At 51.3% G+C, this 20469-nt stretch overlaps 1 protein-coding gene across 1 annotated transcript in view; it reads right to left on the bottom strand.

Moving 5' to 3' along the window:
• Nucleotides 1-17448, bottom strand: part of LOC100656347 (guanylate cyclase D-like) — a 41841-nt gene extending 24393 nt beyond the window's left edge. Inside the window, 13 exon segments of the mRNA XM_064289516.1 lie at nt 576-725; nt 1017-1173; nt 1375-1551; nt 4441-4521; nt 6227-6284; nt 6286-6341; nt 6426-6522; nt 7245-7331; nt 9711-10063; nt 11868-12142; nt 16726-16786; nt 16788-17297; nt 17299-17448. Coding sequence (XP_064145586.1) covers nt 576-725; nt 1017-1173; nt 1375-1551; nt 4441-4521; nt 6227-6284; nt 6286-6341; nt 6426-6522; nt 7245-7331; nt 9711-10063; nt 11868-12142; nt 16726-16786; nt 16788-17297; nt 17299-17448 — 2212 coding nt within the window.
• Nucleotides 17449-20469: the final 3021 nt, after the last annotated feature.

The raw sequence follows: 20469 nt of genomic DNA on the forward strand, positions 1-20469 counted from the left end.
TCTGTGCGGGAGGTCACTGGGCCTGAGCAGAGGCAGAGGGGGGACATCTGAAAGAGCGACCTGGGGTCTCCCTGTCCAGGCACCTCTGACAGAGAACACAGAAGGGAAGAAAACTTTCTGAAATTGGACCCTGGCACTTGAGCCCAGAAGACAGAAATTATCTACAGAGCAGGTGACCATGGGGAAGGTCTGAATGACCCAAAAGCTTTGGGACAGGGATGCTCTTGAAGGAGCCTCACCTGAGCTGGGAGCCCAGCCCCCAAATACCAAGCAGCCAGGCCACATCAGCCATGCGGCCGAGTGTCCGGCAAGTTTTTATTGAATCCCCACTTCAGAGATGAGAAAATTGAGGCGCAGAGAGGGTAAGTGACTTGTGTAAGGTCACATAACAAGGAAGTGATGGAGCTGGGGTAGAATTGAGGTCTGTATGGACATAAAGTCCATGCTGGGGTCGGGAATATTCCCAGGTCTATGTTTTTTTTTTTTTCTTTTAATATCCTGATGGTCACAGAGCATCCAACTAGGCGAAGGCTCCATCCAAGGACAGGCCAGGAAACGGGAGGAAGGTACTGTACCTTCTGCTGAAAGACCCAAGGAGCAGTAGGGCGGGCCTCGAGTCAGCACCTCCTGCAGGATGATGCCGATGCTGAAGGTATCTCCTTGGAGAGTGCCCCGCCTGGGTCCCCCAGGCACCCACAGCAGCTCTGGGGCTGTCCACAGCAGCTCTGCAATCACAGGGCAGCACCACACCGCCGGTCAGGCAGTCAGCAGGTAGGCCAGGCGTTTGCACCTCTGGCCTCATCACCCTCTCCCTGCAGCCCTGGGAGGATGTAGGTGCCTGTATGCTCCCCATTTCACAGGTAAGGACCCTGAGGCTCAGAGAGGAATGCAGCCACACCACAGGAAAATACCTGAAAGCTGCCGCTATTCCCACTCTGCCCCTGCCTCATCAGGAATTCCCTAAGCAACTGACTTAAACAGAACCTACCGGCAGCCCCTGCCCACCCTGAGCTGACCTTCTGGGGATGGCCGGGGGCAGGGAGCCCGTTGAGCATCCAGGAGCTCCGCATAACCGTGGTCAGTGACCTTCAGCACAAAGCGTCCATCCACCATGCTGTTGCGGGACTTGAGGCGGCCATGAGGGAAATGACGATGGTGCAGATACCGCACACCCTGGGGTGGACATATAATGGTCCGTTAGGGCTGTGATCAATGAGGGGGGCCTTGGACACCAGAAAACCTTCCCCCGTCACCTCACCTTTTGCCACCCTATTCAGATTTTTCTCAGATATAGCAGAAAGGGCCCAGGTGTGGGAAACTGGAACTTCTCATATTGCCCTCCCACTGACCCTCACCACAGGGAAGGGGCCTCACGCGGATCAAATCCAGTAGCAGGGAGGCCTTGAAGGTCCAGTCCAGCCGCAGGGCCTCGTTCCACAGCAGGACCTCCAGGCTGCCCCGGGAGCAGTGCTCCAGCACCAGAGCTCTGGCCCCATGGGCCACGAAGAAACCCAGACAGGTGGCGACGTTCTTGTGCCGCAGCTCCTGCATCTGCTGGGGCAAAGGATACCTTAGCAGGCCACAGGGGCTCCTGAGGCTGGACCAGGTGCAGCCCAGGTCTTAGCCCCAAGTCCTTAGCACCCAGCACAGGGCTGAGCCCAGCCAGGCATCAGAAAACGTTTGATGAGTGAATGAATGAGTGAGTGGCAACATCAGGGATCAGTGAGTGAGCTGTGCCTAACTATAGAAGAGGGATCCAGCTGTTTCTCAACCTAAGTGACACCCTGGGTCTAAAAACCACACCAGTTCAGGGATTGAGGAGGGCTAGGAGCACACAGGATCAGTCACAAGCAGAAAGCAGCCTCCCTGATGGCTGTCCAACAAATCGTTGTTAGTTGCAGTTGAGTCGGTTCTGACGCATGGTGACCCAATGTGTACAGAGCAGAACTACTGAATAGAGTTTTCAGTACTGTCCAGGCCTTGTCTTCTGAGGCACCTCTGGGTGGGTTCGAGCCACCAACCTTTCGGCTAGTAGTAGAGCGCTTCACTGTTTGTGCTTTTAACCCAGGGACTCCTGTCCAGCAAAAAAGAAAGCTCATATCCAACCAGAGACACTAGCATTTACCCAAGCTGTAAAGATGGAACATTTACCTGGAACCACCCTCACAAAAACAGTTCAGAGGTCATCAATGGGGAGCCTGCATACTTTCCCCCCTTTGGAATTCACAAACACATTAACATGTGTGGTGAGTTAAGGATGGCCTCAAATTCCTTGACACTCCTACTATCAGGAGGAGGGATCTCTGCCCCCTCTCCTTGAGTCAGAGCAGCCTCTATGATGACTGTGACCAATGGAACATGGTGGAAATGGTCTCACATGTTCTGGGTCCGGGTCTTAGAGACTGGCAGCTTCCACTTCTTGTCTCTCAGAGCACTGTCTATTGCAGCCCTGAACTGCCAGTGAAGAAGTCCTTCTACCCTGAGACCACCATGCTGGAAGCAGACCACAGAGAGGCCCTAAGACTGTATAGAAAGGGAAGACAGGTCCAGCTGAGTCCAATCTTCCAGCATCCCTGCCAAGGCTCAAGATGTGAGTGAAACCATCTTGGACCTTCTGGACCAAGCAAAAACAAAAAAATCCATCGCCATTGAGTCAATTCCGACTTATAGCAACCCTATAGGATGGAGTAGAAATGCTCCACAAGGTTTCCAAGGAGCAGCTGGTGTATTCGAACTGCTGACCTTTTGGTTAGCAGCTAAAATGCTAGGGGAACCACAGCTCTTAACCACTGCATCACCAGGCTTTTGGACTACAGGGCAGCAAACTCTTCTGTAAAGGTCTAGGCAGTAGATAGATTTTGTGGGTCATGTAGTCTCTGTCACAAATACTCATCTCTGCCCTGGTGGCACAGTGGTTAAGAGCTACGGCTGCTAATCAAAAGGCTGGCAGTTTGAATCCACCAGGTGCTCCTTGGAAACTCTATGGGGCAGTTCTACTCTGTCCTACAGTGTCACTATGAGTCAGAATGGGCTTGACAGCAGTGAGTTGGGTTTTTTGGCTATCGTAGCACAAAAGCCAAACCAAACCAAGCCCAATGCTGTTGAGTTGATTCCCACTCACAGCAACCCTATAGGGTTTCCAAGGCTGTTATCTTTACAGAAGCAGACTGCCACATTTTTCTCCTGCAGAGCCACTAGTGACTTTGAGCCGCTGACCTTTCTGCTAGCAGCTGAGCATTTTAACCAGTGCACCACCAGGAATCCTAGAGCAAAAGCAGCCATAGACAATACATAAATGAATGAGTGCAGCTGTACTACTATAAAATTTTATTTACAAAACAGGCTGTGGTGGTTTTGGCCCGTGGGCCATAGTTTGCCAACTGCTGCTCTAGACAAGCTGAATGCTTCTGAGTTATCCCCACCCAACACCGTGTGGCACAGAAGAATTGCCCAGCTGAGCCCTGCCCCAATGTCTGGCCCACAAAATTGTAAGATATTAATAAAAGTGTTGTTTTTAAATGCTACATTTTGGGATAACTTGTTACAAGGTAATAGATAGCCAGAACTGCACGTTAAAGGTTCTGAGAAGTCCTGTAGTTAATCCAGCAATTTCCAAAATTATTTGAGAAATGTCTACTCTCATTGGTTACAGGATGCCCACTGGGCAATGCTTAACTTAACCTCCAGTCACTTAATCTTTAAAAAACTTTATTTCAGATGGTGGTGATGTTGGAAATACTAATCAAAATCACCATGTATGGAAGGCACACTACTTGCCAGGGACAGCTCTAGGTTATCCCATATATTCTCCCCAATCCTCACAATTCCCCTGGGGGTGGATATCATAGCTCCTTTTTATAGGCAAGCTAAGTGTCTGTGGAGGCAGGATTCTACCTGGAGTCTTCCTGTCTTCAAATCCCACAGTACCTCTCAGGATGGTGACAATCTCAGGAGTGAAGGTGCTTCTGTGGTTAGTGATGACAGGTGACTGCAAGTTATCTGGGAGCAGCAACCTGCCTCTCTTCTCCACTGGTGTATCCCCAAACCCAAAACACTGCCTGGCACATAGGTGGTGCTCAATAAATACTTAGTAAACAAATGGATGGGTGGGCAAATGAATGAAGGGTGGGGGATGAGGTCCTTTGATGATGTTGGCTACACCATGTGATGATACTGATGAAGGTGACTGTGCCCCTGGCTATGGTGACAAGCATGTTGATGGGATGATGTGGCTTTAGGATTGTTGATGTACGGTGGTGACAGAGCTGTGTATAATTGTGCTTGAGGTGCTGGAAATTGGGTGGCAATCAGGATGACAGGAATGACTTCCTTTTTGAGGCCAGGAGCTTCCTCATTGAGCAGGAACCAATCCAGACCAATAAGGGTCTCCTGAGCGGTACCCTCCTCCGACCCCACCGCTCACATTCTTGGTAGTGCCACCTTTCTCAGGAGGCTGAGGGAACTCGGCCGTAGCTCCTGGGCTGTGCTAACTTCAAACTTCTTCAGCCACACCCAGTCTCCCTGTTCAAGAAAGAACCCCAAAACCCGTTGCTGTCGAGTTGATTCTCACTCATAGCGACCTTATAGGACAGAGTAGAACTGCCCATAGGATTTCCTGGTGGATTTGATCTGCCGACCTTTTGGTTAACAGCCAAATGTTTAACCATTGCACCACCAGGGCAGCAAGTGCTTATCTGCTGCTGTTCCCCAGCTGTGTGACCTTGGGAAAATCCCTTAACCTCGCTAAGCCTCAGCTTCTTCAACATTAAAAAAAAAAAAAAAAAAAAAACTGTCCCCATTGAATCAACTCCGACTCAGGGCAACGCCATGTCTGTCAGAGTAGAACTCTGCTCCACAAGGTTTTCAATGGCTGGTTTTTTGGAAGTGACTGCTGGGCCTTTCTTCTGAGGTGCCTCTGTGTGGACTTGAACCTCCAACTTTTCTGTTAGCAACTGCATGTGTTAACTGTTTGCACCATCCAGGGACCCCTCTTCACCATAAATGGCAATGGTAATAACAGCCCCACTGCGCCCCTCTCTATGTGTCCAAGCCAGGCAGAGCTTGGTCAGCAGAAATGCAGTTAGACTGTTACTACAGCCCAGGTAGACCCAAGCCTAACTCTGCTGCTCTCCAGCTCGGTGAACTGTAAGGCAGGGACGATAACCCCCACCCACATAGTGAAGGTGCAGTGAGGCAGTGAGTAGAAAGCACGTTTAGCACCCTTTCCCAGGGTCAACTTTACCTGCAGGCCACAGGCACCACGATACCCAAAATCTGTGAGGCGGTGGAGCGGGGGGGAGCTCTGGGACCCAGGGACGCTAGGGAAGCAGAAAGGGGAGGACGGGGTGGGATGAAGGTGGGGGCGGGGGCCTCAGCCTAGCTCTGTCCTCTCCTCGGCCTGGTCTAGAGCTGACCGTAACTTTAGCCCTCTCTCCCTTCATCACTGAAAGATTTTGCCTCACCAACAGCCTGTCAGCTAACTCAGAAAAGCAGACAAATCATGCTTTGTCCATCGTTAAAGCTCCTATCAGGAGAAAAAAAAGAAAATAGCAGGTGGAATTCCCCAGGGGAGAAGGTGGGGAGGAAGAAGCAAGCATCTTGTGTTGCTTCCTGTTACAGGAAATCAGCCCAGCTTGTCCGCTTGAGAGTCCCGGAATGTGAGAATCACAGCGTCAGTGAACTGGTGAATTTGGGACTGACAGTACCTGAGAAACTGAGTCTGTCAGGACCTACCATCACCATGTTCTGGCCTGGTCTGACCTCTCACCTTCTGGTCCCTGTCAGCTGGTGGCCCAGCGTTTGTCTGGAGGCTGTCTTGGGCTGGGTGCTGCTCCGACATGTCAGGGCCTCAGGGACCAGGGGTTTCACTGCCCCTTGCCTAAGTGGGCAGGGGGTGAGCCTAGGCTGGTCTCATGCCTGAGAGGGACGCTGGGGTGGACCCTGGCTGGCTGCGCCCAGGGCCAAGTGACCAGGAATTGGTTGTTTCCCAAGGCCAGATTGTCAACCACATCAGGCTGGGAATTGGACATCTGGTTCCCACTTCTAGCCCTGTCACTGACTTGCTATGTGACCCAGGAAAGTCATGCTGCCTCTATCTGGGCCTCAGTTTCCCATCCTGTAACAGGAGTGGAGCAAACAGAGGCCTGACAGGCTGTGGGTTCCCTCAGCTTCTCCCAAACTGACTACAGCTCCCCAGGCTTGGGCATGAGGGTAGCGAGGCCCTCACCTGATACAGGGCTACACTGGCGGGCTCCTGGGGGGCTAGCAGGCTCCTCACTGACCCCTGGACTCCTGTCATCCACCACACTTCTTGATTCACTCGCACTGTCCACATGCAGCCTCTGGAAGAGGGCAGATATGGTCAAAAGCCTAGGCTGGGCACATAGCCCAGCCCCCCACCGCTGCCCAGCCCGTGCCCTACCCACCCGTCTGCTTGGGGGCTGATGGATGAAGGTGAGCTCCTGGGTGGTCAGCAGAATCTGGTGGGGGCCCTGTATCAGCTGCAGCTGCTGGATGCCTGACCTGGAGGTGAGACAGTGCAGGGTGCGGCCGATGGGGCACACTGCACCCCACCTGCGTCTGACCCCTGGGGCCTGCCTCTGACTCAGAGCCTTCCCCTATTCTCCCCTGGTTCCCCATTCTGTCTCCGTACCAGTCCCAGCTAAGCTGAGAGGGCACCACTGAGCACTGCCTCCCACAGAGCTCTGTGGCCTCAGGCTCAGGTCTGTAGCTCAAGGTGCTTAATGTGCCTGCTGGTTCAGAGCCTAAGCACTCCCAAATTGCCTGGACGCCTCACAGGGCAGCCAGAGCCTAGCAGAGATGTGCAGGTAAAAGACTAAGCCCCTGCCAGGTGTGGCCCAGGTTCAGGGACGGTCTGGATCCTGGAACATCAAGGAATTCAGACCTCAGGGAGAATTGCTTTCGAAGCTGGAGGGGCCCTTGGGGATCATCCTGGCCAAGCCCCTCCTTGAACCGATGGTTAGATTGAAGCTCAGGGAGGGACAGAGTCTCATTCAAGGTCACAGGCTTCTTCCTCAAGGCTCAAGTAGACTTTCTCTGGAGGCAGCCTGGGGCCCTGACAGAGCCCTGACCAAGGCTTTAGGATGGACGGGAGTGCTGGGTGGTCCTGAGGTCCTGGGAGAGGATACTGAGAAGCCCTCTGCGGGTCGCCGGGGCTCTGTACCCTGAGAGAGGTCCTGCGGTTGGGGCACGAAGGGCAGAGCCAGGCTCAGGCACAGTCTCACCTGATGAGGCAGGTGAGGGCCCCTCCAGCCAGCACCAGGGCACAGGCCAGGGCCAGGGCAAGGAGGCTGCCCGAGGGGTACACACCCGTGGGGGAAGCAGGGCAGGCAAGAGTCATAGCAGCAAGGGCCACACATGATGACAGCCCCCTTCACTCCCTTGGGAAGCTTCTCCCCTGGGAAACAATGCAAACCCCTGTCCAGCCTCCTCCCCAGGGTGGGGTCTCAGGATGGGCCCTGGTGGGAAATCTTGTCTGTGTATGGTCATCTGGCACGGACTTCGGTTCCCAGCACTGCTGTCTGTGTTCTCAGCCGGGACACCCCACCTCTGAGCTCCACGGCCCCTACTTAGCCTCATCACAGTCCTGATCACTCCATGGCCTTTTGTACAGTGTGACATGTCAGCCCGTCCCCTCAGACTGAGAACCCCAGAGGGTAGGCCTGTGTTTTATTTATCTCTGTATCCCTGGCACCTAGCACAGGCCCTGGAGAGGGCAGGTGCTGAATACAAATTTGTGAGATGAGCATCCCTGCCAGTTGTTATGCTATTTCTTCTTGCACACCCCCTGCAATGGGCCACTCACTCCTGCCTTGTCAGCTAGTTTCACTGTGGGACGGCTCTGACTGTTGGCAGAGCCCACATCTCTAGCCCTCACGTCAGGAGCCAGATGCAGAGGCTGTTTAGGACCTCCTGGATGAGGTGAGGGGCTGCTTTACTTGGGCATTCCAGCATCAGCCTGGGCTGACAAGGTGCTAAAACGCACAGCTCCGTCCTGGAAAGAGAATATTGACTTCCACTACCACGGAAAGGGGGATCTTCTTTTGCTTCCTTCCCCTCATTCCTTTTGTGGGGGATGAGGATTGTTCAGCCTGCCTCCTCCTAAGACCCCCTAAACCAAAACCAAACCAAACCCGTTGCCATCGAGTAGATTCTGACTCAGGTAATAATAATAGCAGCAAATATTTTGTAGTACTTATTTGTGTACAAGCACTCATTCTAAGACTGTTGTATATTTCTACTCAGTGCTCATAATGACCTCTAGAAATAGGTAGAGTTATTATCACAATTCTATAGATAAGGAAACTGAGAGGTTAAGTAAACTGAGTGGCAGAGCTTGGGTTCAAAGCCAGGCAGTTTTATACTGACATCTGGGCTCCTGATCACTGTACCACCCTGCCTCTCACCAAGGGCTGAGAGGAAGATTTGAGCAGAGATTTAAAGAAGTAAGAGGACAAGCCACACGGCATGTGGCAGAAAAGACTTCTAGTCCAGGCACAGGGAAAAGCCAGCACTCTGGGAGCATGGTGTTGTGTACCCAGGTGGTGGGGAGCACACGGCACCAAAAACCAAACTCATTGCTGTCAGGTCGATTCCGACTCATAGCGACCGTCTAGGGCAGAGTACAACTGCCCCATAGAGTTTCCAAGGCTGTAGTCTTTACGGAAGCAGACTGCTACATCTTTCTCTCGAGGAACGGCTGGCAGGTTCAAACTATCGACGTTTTGGTTAGCAGTTAAGCTCTTAACCGCTGCACCACCGTGGCTCCTTTCCTTGAAGGATAAGCAGGGTTTAGCCAAGCAAGGTAGGGGTGGTTGGTGGAGATGAGAACTCCAGGAAGAGAAAAATGCATGTGAAAAGGGCAGCTTGAAAGGGCAACCTGTGTTTGGGGAAATGAAAGGAGTCAGCCTTTTCTGTGGAGTCACGTTGGGAGATGGGGTAGAGGAGCAGTCAGAGCCCAGGTCAGGAGGGGCATGGGAGGCTACAGAAGGTTTGGGCAGGGGAGGGACATAAGGGAGCCTGGCCAAACCAGAGATTGCCCACCAACTGCAGTGACCATAACAAGGCGTGCAGTAGGGAATGCGGGTGCACTTGCTTATTTGTACCCATATGTGTGTGCCCATCTCTGTATACATCTATGTGCATGTAATAAGCCAGTGTAACTTCATTAGGGATGAAGATCTGTCACCGATGAATGTCAGGAATCTGAACGGAACGGGCTTCCTCATCTCACACTCCCCCGTGGTCATGAGGTAAAAGGAATCCTGCACTTGGAGTCAGTAGACATGAGCTCAGTGTGAGCTCAGCGACCACCTCCCTGTGTGACCTTGGGCAAGTCTCCAAACCTTTCTGAGTGTTAGTTCTCCACTGGTGCCCACAGAGGATAATGGCCTACTCACAGGGCTCGGTTGTGACTCAGGAAAGCTAAGAGATGGGGACATGCTCTGTAAACATTATAGCCCTGTTCATTGGAGGGAAGGCCTTGCTAGTCTCCCTGGTGCTTTGCAACTCTTGGTTGGTCTACCTCAATAGAAGAATGGGCTTGACAATAAAGTGTTAAGCCTTTGCACCTGCCCCTGCTCCTCACTAAGACTTTCCAGAAAGCCTTCTTAAATTTTGGATGGATGGATGGACGGATGGACGGACGGATGGACGGGCGGGCGGGCGGATGGATGGATGATGAATTACCTCTCATGCATAGCGAATTGGGGTCAAACCAGCAGCTGGAGTCGCGAGCTGGAGGTGCCCCTCCTGGGTAGTGTATGGCCCTGCCCAAGGGCAGCACTTGCCATGTGCCTGTGTCCAGGATGTGGGTGGGGACCAGCTGGCTTCCCCAACCATCTGTGTCCAAGATGACATACTGGGCCAGCCTCCTGCCCTTCTCGTCCCTCTGGATCCTCTGGCTAAAGCCGGCCATGTCCAGAGTCCCTGTGTAGTTCCCCAAGTGGGCCCCTGAGAGTCCTGCCCCATGGCTCTCAGAGCAGTTCAGGGCATGGGCCAGTAGGACCACAGTGTCATAGATGGTTCCAAAGAGTGGGAACACCTGCAGAGGAGAAGGTACCCCAACCCCATGCACAGGCTCTCAGACATCTCTGAGCCTTGGCTCTCCTGCCAGCAGCAATTGTTGGGATTATTGTTACACACGCACACACACAATCCTTTCTTCTGTGTCACCATTACCCCCGTCCACACCCAGTCTCCATGGCCACCAGCATTGTGGCCACCACCACCACCATCAATTCTGATGTCTCACAGGCATCTCAAACCTACCTGATATGCCCCAAACAGGGCTGGTTCCACCACCCCAAAATGACTTCTCCTCCATTCTCTCCCCCGATCCCCTGCCCCATTTTAGGAAATAGAACTACCAGCTGCCCAGTTTCTCAAGACAAAAGCCTAGGTATGATCCCCAACAACCCTTTTTCTTTCTTCCAGTTCATTGTCAGATCTTTTTGGCTATCCTTCAGAATTTATCCCCAACCCAACCAACCTCTCACCACCTCCACTCCTGCACCCAGCTCCAAGCCACTTCACGGCTCTCCTGGACCACACAGGAGTCTCCTAAAGGCCTTCTTGCTTCATTCATCTTGCCCTCTTCAGGCCACCCCTATAAGGTAGCCAAGTGTTTTTTTTTTTTTTTTAACATAAATCAAATAATTTCTTACTCAAAACCCACTAATGATTTCCCATTTTACTTACAGTAAGTTCAGACTCCTCACCCTGGCCTACAGTGCCTCACATGATCAGGCCCCTGAGTTCATCTTGGATCCCTTTCCCCACAGCTCCTGACATTCCTGCCACTCCACACTCCCTCTGCCTGTTCCTCCAGCAACTCAAACTTGTCTTTGCACTTGCTGTTTCCCTGTCCTGGTTGCTCTTCATCCAGATCTTCACTTGGCTGTCTCCTTGTCATTCAGATCTTAGCTCTAGTGCCACCTCCTCAGAGAGGGCTTCCCTGCCCATCTGACCTTGTGTTGCCTACCATTCCATCCCAGCCACTCTGTCACTTTATCCTGCTGTATTTTGGGGGCAGCATTATTGCTATTTGAATTTGGTTAATTTGGTTACTTGGTTATTGTCTGCCTCCCTCTAACAGAATTGAAGCTCCTTGAAAGCCAGGCCTGTCTTGTCCATCATGACAAGAGTCAAACCAGTGACCGATTGACTGGCCCTCCATTGGCATACCATGCGTTTCACCACCTTTGGATACTATTGTCTTCTGATCACCAAGAAATAGACAGCTCAAGGGAGACTGGAGTTCAACGAAATCCTGCAGGCCAAAATCAAGTCAGCAACCCCGTCCCTCACCCACCCACCCAGAACTCTTCAGATGCACAACAGTGACTTCAGAAAACCTCTCCCTCGCTCCCACTCTCCCGCATTCCCAACACCCTCTCCTTCTAATTCTTACAATTTGCCAGAGAGATGCTGAGAAAGGAGAAGAAGAATGTCTTCAAGAGAAAGAGCTGCTGGGCCAGAAACAAGAATTACAGGAATTGAGAGTCAAAGAGAAAAACAGAAGCAAAAGAGACACAAGAGAAGGAGAATTAACAAAGGAGCCAGAAGAGTGAATAGCATAAGACACACAGAGGTACACACACATACACATGAGAGACACAGAGAGAGGATGAAAGAGAAAGAAATTGAATGTACCCAGGGACTAGGAAGAGAGACACTTTGTCAATGAGGGACAGGTCATGTGCCCACAGTGGGGGCAGGACTGGCTGGCTGCACGGGTGACTGGCCAAGGCCATGAAGGTTGTGAATGGCTGAGGGCCCAGGCGCCCCTGCCCATGGCCCCAGCTCCTCCAGGGGCCTAGTGGAGGTGCCTGAGGGTCTGCACTGACCTCCTCTGGCTCCAGGTGGGCAGCCACCTCTCCACTCGCCCTGGCAGCAGCAAAGGCCTTGTCTATGGGGCCGGACTCCAGGGTGATGGTGGGCACCATGTCGTAGACCTGCCGCAGGGGTCCCCTCTCATCGAGGGCTGGGTAGGAGCGGTTGCGGTAGGGCAGCACAAACAGCAGTGTGTCGTAGGGCAGGAAGATGAGCTGCCCATTGGCCAGGCCTTTGGCCCATGCATGGCTCAGCAGGATGGTCGCCGAGTGCATGCACAGCACCACGGCTAGGGAGAGATGGCAGGGTCACCTCCACAGGCCTGGCTCCCACTGGGACCTCCCTGGAGTCCAGAATCCTGTGTCTGTGGAGAGTCACTCAGGCCTTTTCTCTGCTGTCGCTCCCCAATTCCCTTCCCTCCCATCAACCTGAGGAAACGGGGAAGTTCCCCTTAACCTGCTCCCCCGTCATAAGGCCACCAAATCTAGGTTCCTCCTTAAGAAAACAATCCCCTTGACTGAGAATACATTTGTATTAATATGTTCCTTCCAGCCTGCCCACCAATAACTTGGACCAACTTCCCACCCCCGCCACCCCATTGGCTCTGACAGTTGCTAGTAGTTACTGACAGCTTTTTCTGTGATGTCCTAAAGTACTTTTACAAACATTTAGTCATTCAATATTACAACAGTCCTAAGAGGTGTGTATATCATTATCTCTACCTTTCAAATGAGGAAACTGAGGCACAAAGAACTTTGACTGTTGCCCCAGGATGCATAAAATTGTGGGGGTAGAGCCAGGATTTGAACCTTCACAGGCTGGTGCCTGGCTTGTAATCTTAACTGTGGCTCTGAGTGACACCACATACCTCCCTCAAGGTCTAAACAGATGTGAACACATTTGCCTTTGCCCTAGTAGAAGAAATGAAATACCAGTACCAATTGCCCCATGAGTTAATTCCAACTCATAGTGACCCCACATGTGTCAGAGTACAGCCGTGCTCCATAGGGTTTTCAATGGCTGATTTTTCGGAAGTAAATTGCCAGGCTTTTCTTCCGAGGCACTTGTGGGTGCACTTAAACCTCCCACCTTCCAGTTAGCAGCTGAGCGTGTTAACTGTTTGCACCACCCAGGGAAGCTAGTAGAAGAAATAGAGCTTTGGTAATAAGGCAGCCAATTTCACCCTCTGACGTCTGGAACAGAAAAGAGCCCTGCCAGAGGTAAGAGTCCCACACTGGACTTCCTCTTCATTTTTTATCTCTTCCTCACTTGCATCTCTGACCAGGGTTGCAACTGTGGCCAAAAAAATAGCCACTTGCCTTGGACGTGGCCTGGGTTCCCTCTGCAACCCTTTTCTCCAGAATAGTCAGGAAAATGGACCCTGCCAGGAAGGGCAAAGGTCTCCTTGCTGGAGCCTGAGGATGCCCCATCACATGGAAGTCGGAGCCTGAAGTCCTGGCCTCTGCTGAGCCCCTGGCGGGCCATGCTGTGCGGAGGAAGCCACATAAATTCGAACAGCCGGCACTGATTGAGTGTTCACTGTGTGCAAGCCACTGTTCTAAGCCCTTTATCTGCAGTAGTTCATCTCATCTTCACAGCCCTGCAAATTAGGGGCTTGGATTTACCGGTGGCCGTCAAGTCAACTCCGACTCACGGTGGCCCCCTGTGTGTCACAGTAGAACTGTGCTCTGTCGGATTTTCAGTGGCTGATTTTTCAAAAGTACATTGTCCTTTCTTTCCAGCTGCCTCTGGGTGGACTTGAACCGCCAACCTTTCAGTTAGCAGCTGAGCATGTTAACCATCTGCACCACCCAAGGGGCTTGGATTCACCCCATGCTATTGATGATGAAAGTGTTGCACAGAGAGGTTTAGTGACTTGCCTGAGGTCACACAGCTAGTAGGAGGTGGGGCCGGGAGTAGAACTCTGGCAATCCAACTCTAGGTAGATACTCCACCTACTCTGCCTTCCAGGCTCCTGAATGCCAGAACCATGGCTGAAACTCAATCCCCTACAACATGGATGGAGAAGGAGTCTGGTCAGGTGTCCCCCATTGGCTGCCACCAGGCTCCATCCCCACAGAACTGAACTGCTCATCATTCTCCTAGCTCCCTTAACATGTGACCTTCATCCCTTTGCACAAGCTGGTCCCTCTACCTGGAATTCCTTTCTCCTCCTCTCCATCTGCAGTCAGCTTGTCATTTTCAGGCCCAGCTCTAATGTCACATTCGAAAAACACCCCGTAGCCGTCGAGTCGATTCCGACTCAAAGCAACCCTACAGGACAGAGTAGAACTGCCCCATAGGGTTTCTAAGAAGCAACTGGTGGATTCAAACTGCCAACCTTTTGGTTAGCAGCCTGAGCTCTTACCACTGTACCATCAGGGCTCCAGTGTCACATTAGAGTGGCATTACCTGGTCCTCTCTGTGAAGTTCTCCAACCAGATCAGATACCCCATCCTTGGGGTTCCCCAGTCCTGTGTGCTGTCATGACAGTTTTCAGATCCGTCTGCCCCACCAGACTCAAGGCCTCCTGCCCCACTGGGGCCCAGCTCGTTCCTCCCCACTTCCTCAGAGCCCAGCCAAGGTCTGCACAGAGCAGTGCTCAGGGTCACGTGGTTGAAGGAAGTATTTACAAAGCACCCGATCACATACACCTGCTCCTCATGACTCTACAAGGTGGGTTTCACCTACTGGAAAACTGGGGCTCAGAGAAGGAGGCATGGTCCCTAAGGTCACAGCAGGCACACCTGGGCCAGGTCTCACTCTTGTTGGGCTCTAACTCAGAGTCCACATGATCCCAGCAGGCTGCCCACCCTGCTCTTCCTCACAGGCCCTGGCCTCCATTCCCTCCAATACATAACAAGGTGGTTTGTCTCAGTCCCTTTTAAATGGTGCCTCACAGTAAGAAATACATTTTACCTTGGTATACTCACAAAACTGAGTGTATAAAACTTGAGTACACTCACAAAACTGAAAGTTTCACAGAACGATACTTCGCTGTTGTTAGGTGCCGTCGAGCTGATTTTGATTCATGGTGACCCCATATGACAGAGTAGAACTACCCAATAGGGTTTTTTAGGCTGTAATTTTTTCAGGAGCAAATTTTTAGGTCTTTCTCCCTCAGAGCCACTAAATGGGTTTGAGCCACCAACGGTTCAGTTAGCAGCCAATCACTTAACCGTTACACTACCGGGGCTACTTCTACTTACCGTTACCCATTGCTACCACGCTGATTCCGACTCATAGCAACCCTATAGGGCAAAGTAGGATGACCCCATAGGGCTTCCAAGCCTATAACTTTCATGGAAGCAGGCTGCCATATCTTTCTCCTGCGGAGTGCCTTGTGGGTTTGAATTGCCAGCCTTTTGGTTTGCAGTTGAGCCCTCAACCACTGTGTCACCAGGGCTCCTCTCTACTTACCTTACTACCTGCAAATGCACGCATCCTTCCTATTCCGACTCTATTCCATTTTATTCTAGTCTACTCAATTTTATTTTTCTCTGTCCAATTATATTTCATTCTTGTCATGGATTGAATCGTGTCCCTCAAAAATGTGTCAACTTGGCTAGGCCATGATTCCTGGTATTACATGGTTGTCTTCCATTTTGTGATCTGATGTAATTTTCCTAAGTGTTGTAAATCCTAATCTCTGCCTGTGGTTAATGAGAGAAGATTAGGTTATGTTAAAGAGGATTACGGTGGGATATAACACCCTTACTCAGGTCACAGCTGATCTGATGCAAGGGGAGTTTCTCTGGGGTGTGGCCTGTACCACCTATTATCTTACAAAAGATGAAAGAAGCAAGTAGAGAGATAGAGACCTCATAGCACCAAGAAAGAAGAGCAAGGAGCAGAGCACATACTTTGGACCCAGGGTCCCTGCCCTGAAAACCTCCTAGACCAGGGGAAGATTGCAAGGACTTCCCCCCAGAGCCGACAGACAGAAAGCCTTCCCCCGGAGCTGGCACCCTGAATTCAGACTTCTAGTGTCCTAAACTGTGAGGGAATAGACTTCTGTTTGCTCAAGCCATCCACTTGGATTTCTGTTATAGCTGTACTAGATAACTAAGACATTTGATTTTTTCATAATGCTAGTCATGATTTACTAAGTTGACTTCTTAACCCAGATGGACCACAAGGCACTGTCTGAAACCTTTAATCTAGATTAACTCTAAGGTGTGTTCTGTCTTCCAGGTGCACCTGTTGGCTACACCCCACCCCACCATGCCTTTCCTAGCCAACTACTTCCCTAAAGACAGGTCAAGTGCCAGCTCCTCCAAGAAGCCTCCTCAGATGCCCCAGGGCCTGGCCATAAGCCTGCTGTAGTTCTCAGGCCTCTGCTTCCTGGGATGGCCCTAACCTCTCTGTCAGAACCACCTGCTGACCTGACCGTCTCCCTATCACACAGTCACCTCCTGGAGGCCAGCCACCTCCTCTCTCCTGTCTACCACCGTGACCCAGACCAGACAAGTGCCGGATAAATGCAGAAATCAATCGCTCAACAAATCAATCAAGGCTATGACTCCAGTTCCAATAAGCTACAAGTGGCTCTAACTCCCTCCCTTCCTGGGGCCCAGGCCCTGCTCCAGTCTCATCTCCTTTATTTTCCCAGGCGAGAACCAAGAATGACCTTTGCTCCCACTCTTCCATCCACATTTAAGTTAGAGTTCTTTGGAAGCTGTGTGACTTGGGCAAGTTACTTACCTTCTCTGAGCTGTAAAAAGGGGCCTCAGCAGTTATGCTCACAAGGCTGTTGTGAGGTTAAATGCAGTCTCGTTGCCAAGTGCCCAGCCCAGTGTCTGATGCAGAGGAAGTTCCCCATCAGAAGCAGCCCAGGCTGCCCACAACAGGAAAGTACCCACAGACACTTACTTTTCAGGCCATCCACACTGCAGAGCTGCTTCAGGACCTCTGTGGCCCCCTGTTCCCCCGGGTCCCGAAGAAGTCACTAGCCCTACAGGCAGCCCGTGTGTCCCGAAAGTCGTGGCCACCTGTCAGGCTGTGGCCACCCAGAAGTCCTGGTGTTAGGACACAATGGCCATGCCGGCCCAGCCAAAGTGTCTCAGGATGGACAGCAGCACCTGGGCACCCGAAGGCAAGGTGGGCACCAGTTTACCTCATCCTTCGGGGGCCTCACACACTCAGGAGAAGAGGGTCTTGCCCCAGCCTTGGGCCAGCAAGGCTGCTGCTGGGCAGAAACCAGGATTGACAGGACCCACAAAAGCAGCGACACTGTCCTTGTGGGCCAGGAACGTGGCCAGGGCCTGAGGTGTGTCACAGCCCGTGGGGAGAATCACAGAATCCAGCCGTGAGCCCAGCAACAGTGAGGGGTCCTGGTTGGCTTGGTCCACGGACAGCTGGGCAGCCACGTTGGGGAGGGCCTGGGCAAAGATGGGGTCACAGTCCCAGGGTCCCAGTACTCCCAGGGTGAAGGTCTCTGCCCCCCCAGGCCAGATGGGGAAGGAAGCCAGCCCACAGGAGGTTACCCCAAAGCACCACAGAGAAAAGTGGAAGGAAAGGGGCTTTCCTTGGTAGACTGAGGGTTAATCCCCATGGACCCTGGCAGGGCGGGAAGGCCTTCCCGTGTGGCTGCATCCAGCACCAAACTTCAGGGTACAACCCCCGCTGCAGTCCTGGAAAAAGGGAGGTAAAGACAAGGTTTGATTTCTAGCATTTTCCACCAGCACTTACTTTGTGATTTTGAGACATATACCCTCTCCCAGAGCCCCAATCTCCTCATTGTAAACAAGGCATTTGAGCCCGTGATCACCAAGGACCCCCAGGTTTGGGGACATGACATTGTCCCCAGAACCAGTTTACAACCTCGAGATGCCCAAGCAAAAGCGTAACCACTAAGTACACGGGCGACAGAGTCAGAGCTGGCCGGACCCTGCTTCCCACTTCCTGTCTATGGGGCCCTGGAGCAATCTCTGAAGCTTTCTGAGCCTCATTTTTCTCCATAAAATGTGAATAAAACCTACTTTATAGAGTTATTGTGGTGATTACATGACATAATGTGTGGTATTCAGCACAGCATCTCATACTTAGGTGTTCAATAAATCCTACCTCTTCCAACCCATTGCTATTTTTTTGTAATTCATTTTATTTATTTTTGTTATCGAAAATATACACAGCAAGACACCAACTCAATTTCTACATGTACAGTTCGGTGACATTGATTACATTCTTCAAGTTGTGCAGCCATTCTCACCCTCCTTTTCTGAATTATTTTTCCAACGTTAACATGCACTTACTGCTCCCTAAGCTTCCTGTCTAATCTTTTGAGTTGCTGTTGTCAGTTTGATCCCATACAGATTGTTCTTTAAGACAGCACAACGCTCAAAGCAGACATTCTTTACTAATTAAGCTAACCTCTTCTTTGTCAACCTACTGCTATTATTTCTCCCTTCACTCATCCTCCAAGATGGGTCAGGTTCTCCTGGTGTTCCTCTGGGTTCAGACACCCACCTACCACAGAGTGTCCCCTGCCTCTTACCCTTCAACTCCAGCATCAATCCATAGCACTTTATTCTGCCAGACTAGTGGCCCTAGTAACTTTAAACTCCTAGGTATGGGTAACTCAGCCGTTGTGTGTGCTCATGGGGAGTTGGGACCAGAGGCTTTACAATGCACAAGCATAGTCCCATCTCTGATCCCTCTCACAGCCCTGCTTAGGTAACAAAATCTTTCTACTCACATTGTACAGATGAGGAAATGATCATGAAATTGGTAGAGAGATAGAATTTGTCCCAAGTGTGTTTAGCTCATCCCCCATTCCCTAACATGACCTTGACCAGGACATTCGGACTGTGGCATTTCCCACTTCACCCTGCTGTTCCAGGACATTGACACCGGTCCTCAGGCTCTGAAGCTCTTGCTTGGCTTCTGCCTGTGTCCCTGCCTTTACCTGCTCCCCACCCACAGGGCTCAGTCATTTTTCTTCCTACACCATGTATGCAGCCAGCAGCCTTCCAGTGTGGGGTGCCTGTTATGTACTGAATCATGTCCCCCCAGTACGTGTGCCAACCTGGCTAGGCCATGATTCCCACTATTGTGTGATCATCTACCATTTTGTCATCTGATGTGATTTTCCTGTGTGTTGTAAACGCCACCTCTATGATGTTAATGAGGCAGGATTAGAGGCAGTTATGCTAATGAGGCAAGACTCAATCTACAAGATTGGGTTGTATGCTGAGTCAATTACTTTTGATATATAAAAGAGAGAAGCAAACAGAGAGATGGGGACCTCCTACCACCAAGAATGAAGAACCAGGAGGGGAGCATATCTTTTGGATCCAGGGTCCCTGTCCTGAGAAGCTCCTAGAACAGGGGAAGATTGATGACAAGGATCTTCTCCCAGAACCCACAGAGAGAGCAAGCTTTCCCCTGGAGCTGGCACCCTGAATTCGGACTTCTAGCCTCCTAGACTGTGAGAGAATAAATTTTTCTTTATTAAAGCCATCCACTTGTGATATTTCTGCTATAGCAGCACTAGATGACTAAGACAATGCCCCAGGAAGGAATAAGATCCAGTCTCAGCCCTTAAGAAACTTAAGGAAGCTAGTAGGGAGACAGATCCCAGCCAAGAGAAGAGTGACCACAAATGTGGGCAGTGGGCATAAGGACCTGATGAGTGGGGAGGCCCCATGGGCTGAGAAGGGCTCAGGGAGGGCTTTCCAGAGGAGCACAACTAGGACCAGCCCTTGGGGGAAGTGTAGATCAGGACAGTAGGAGGATGCCCTCTGGAATGCCAACAATGGTTGTCTGCGTAGGGTCACAAATTACAAATAATGTTTAGTGCAGAGGGATAAGAAGGGCCTTGGAATCACCCTGAGGAAGAAATCCTGATTTTGTCACTTACTAGCCATTAACCCTGAGGGGCCCTGGTGGCTCAACCACTAATCCTCAGCTGCTAACCAAAAGGTTGACAGTTCAAACCCACGCAGCAGCTCCATGCGAGAAAGGCCTGGTGATCTGCTTCCATAAAGATTACAGCCGAGAAAACCCTATGGGGCAGTTCTACTCTGTCACATGGGGTCGCTATGAGTCAAAATCGACTCAACAGGACCCAACAAAGGCACTAACCTTGGGCAAGACACTTAACTTCTCTGAGTCTTAGTTTCCTCATCTGTAAGATGGAGATGAGAATAGCTACCTCATAGAGTCTGTTGTTAATTAAAAGATTGGAGGTTTGAGTCCACCCAGAGGTGTCTTGGAAGAAAGGCTTAGTGATGTCCTTCTGCAATATAAGCTACTAAAAACACTATAGAGCTCAGTTCTACTCTTGCACTCATGGGATCTCTATGACCTGGAATTAACTCAATGGCATCTGGGTTTTTTTAGAATCACTGTGAAGACTAAAACGTGTAGTGTCTACCATAGGGATCAAGAACAGGGTAGGTACTTGTTAAATGGAATAGTTACTGTTATCATGATCATCATCTTTGGATCTTTGAGGGAAGGTGGCTCTACTGCAGTGGAAAGAGAGCCAGGAGTGGCTTGGGAGCCCAGAGTTTCAGCCCCTAGTCCTGCCCCTGGCCCACTCCAGGCCTCAGCCTCCCCATCTGTAAAGAAGCCAGTTTGTAGGATTGGCCAACTCTGGGCCCCAGCAGGCCC

The sequence above is a fragment of the Loxodonta africana genome, chromosome 7 (assembly GCF_030014295.1).
Source record: "Loxodonta africana isolate mLoxAfr1 chromosome 7, mLoxAfr1.hap2, whole genome shotgun sequence".
Classification (NCBI taxonomy): domain Eukaryota; kingdom Metazoa; phylum Chordata; class Mammalia; order Proboscidea; family Elephantidae; genus Loxodonta; species Loxodonta africana.